Source organism: Penaeus chinensis, chromosome 39, assembly GCF_019202785.1.
Source record: "Penaeus chinensis breed Huanghai No. 1 chromosome 39, ASM1920278v2, whole genome shotgun sequence".
NCBI classification, from domain to species: Eukaryota; Metazoa; Arthropoda; class Malacostraca; order Decapoda; family Penaeidae; genus Penaeus; species Penaeus chinensis.
In genome coordinates this window covers 3,665,260-3,667,759 of record NC_061857.1, presented here as the reverse complement: position 1 = coordinate 3,667,759, position 2,500 = coordinate 3,665,260, and the positions used below count along the sequence as shown (strand labels likewise).

The 2,500-nt window shown below is 34.3% G+C and overlaps 1 protein-coding gene across 1 annotated transcript in view; it reads right to left on the bottom strand.

Moving 5' to 3' along the window:
- The window catches only part of LOC125046761 (ADAM 17-like protease), a 19,270-nt gene that overhangs the window by 10,541 nt on the left and 6,229 nt on the right, over positions 1-2,500 (bottom strand). Inside the window, exon 7 of the mRNA XM_047644692.1 lies at positions 1,051-1,245. Within this exon, the coding sequence (XP_047500648.1) occupies positions 1,051-1,245 (195 nt within the window). The remainder of the gene's footprint in view (positions 1-1,050; positions 1,246-2,500) is intronic.

Here is a 2,500-nt window from a genome sequence, read left to right as displayed (position 1 = left end):
TGTGTGTGCGTGTGTGTGTGTGTGTGTGTGTGTGTGTGTGTGTAGTGTGTATGTAGTGTGCGTGTGTGGTGTGTATGGTGTAGTATAGTCCACTTTTATGGACTGGTGGAAATATTACTGATGCTCCCAAATGAACCCTTTTCTGAAGACCTGTTGAGTCAACCTACCTGCAAGTGCCTCATGCCCTCATTGCATCCCCTACTTGGCAACAATTTCCTATGTTAAGACATTCATGTCACCTGCCCCTTGAGTAAAAAAAAATTCATGACAACACACAACTTCCACCTGTTCCTTGGCTAATTATTTTTCCCATAACCAGATGTTCTTTAGTAAAAAGTTGTCTGTGTCACCTGATTCCAATGGGTTAACCCTATGCCAGGGGGATGGCATGTAAGGCTATGCAAAGCTTACTGTGAATTCAGTTTATTAACTGTTTTTATACATAGATGGCTCCACAACTACTTAGTCACCAATGAGTCAATTACTAGTACTATATATTTCACCTGATATTGATAGTATTAGTAGAAAAAAAAAAACTTTTCCAAAAACTCCAGGAAATGTGAAATCAATTGTTATGAGGTCTACTAATTCATACCTTGATAGCTGAGCACTTGTGGAGCCATCTATGTGTAGAGATATTTCACAAAACAATACTGCAGTGAACACTAGATATTCCCAGCAGCATTAGGTTAACCCAAATCTTAAACAATAACATCTCTTACAGATTTTTCTTCATTATGGAAGGGAGGATTAGTAATCATTATTAGAACACATACTCACAAACTAATCTCCCTGTTAATGACAATGAAGATACTAATGTAAATTCTGCATGCACTTTAATACCTACTTCAAAATATTACAAAATGTACATACATTTAATAGTATACATTAACGCATTTACATTCCTCAAACAATGTAAATTTTTAAAATTAAGTACTATACGGAAAATATTCCAAGAAAATGGAGTTAATAGATTGAAATTATCTATCACCTCATTGTTTTTCTAAGTGCAGTTCCTCCAGGAACATTTATTCCCATTGTGTCACTTACCTCCAAGAGGTTACGCACATCCCAGGAGCTGCGTTCCATGTTATAGTGCACTTGGTTGGAACCTACTGGAGACCATTCCTGGTGTACTAAAATTTTCTTGATGACAAAACCCATGCCAGAGAAATCAGCTGTGTCCACACCATCTCGCCATACTGTGTTTTCATAAATCTTGTCCACACGATCAATAAGGTTGATCTGGAAATATTTGAACACAACATTTTCAGTATATCAGTTAATTCTTCACTGATTTCTTTTTCCTTTGCCCCTCGCATACTGCGCATCCCTAAGAAGAGAGATAAAATTGCCAATACTTTTTAGGATTGCTCTGAAAATTGACAATTACCTATCACACACTCATCTTCCTTGTTGCAGTTTTACACCTGCTAGGTCAATCATGAATTCAGAAGATATTTACACTACCCTCTGAGTTACTTGGTTACTTACTTGTTACTTGATGTAAATTTAAGCAAGAGCCCTATGAGTGGCTCATACTAGGACCATTACTTGTGCAATATTTATCTGCCCAAAGAAAGGTATAAGAGTCTTCTCTCAAATGCTAATGATTGCTATGATTTAAACTGGTGACACTTTGGGTATATATATATATATATATATACATATATATACATATATATATATATATATATATATATATATATATATATATATATATATATATATATAAACAAAAAAAAGGGGGGACAAGGTGATCTGCACGTAAAAAAAGAGGTGTCACAATTTTGGACCTACTGTGCTTGCAGAATAAAGGTTATTTAACCTAATTTTTGACATCAAAAGAGTTGCCTTTGTTTCTCATGTATTTAGATATTTTTTACCATATAGTAGCAATAAACAACGACTCTTGGCAATGTGGGGTTGCCATCTCATCAACATTCTAGTTCGTAGTATTGCACTTTTTTGTGCTAGTGCCCTGTTTTTTACAATTACAATGGGTAAGAAAGAGCATTTTAAAAACCTAAGACTATTAGAAAACAACTTTTAAAGTATGTCACAGCAAAAAAACTAAGAAAATCATTAGGAGGTGACACTCCACTGCATCCTCCTCCTCCCTTTTGCCGAAAAAAGTTTTGTATGGCTCTCAATATGTGCAACTTTTGATGAGTAATCCTTTAAATATAGTAGTAGAAGCTGAAATATTCTTCTGATTTTTATGATTATGAGTAAGACACAAAAGAATTAAGATGAATATAATCATGTCAAATCTTAAGAAGGCTGTATTTAATTTTGCCTCTATTGAATTCATAGAAAATGAAAATCATTATGATTTACTTATGACTATCTGGGTATACTGGCTCATACATTAATGAGGGACAAAGGAAGTGATATATTGATAATGTGAAGCAGGTATGAATATTATATGACTAATTGTCTGAAATTAGGGTTTCTAATGACATCACACAGAAGCAACGAAAGGAAATAACAACTTTCA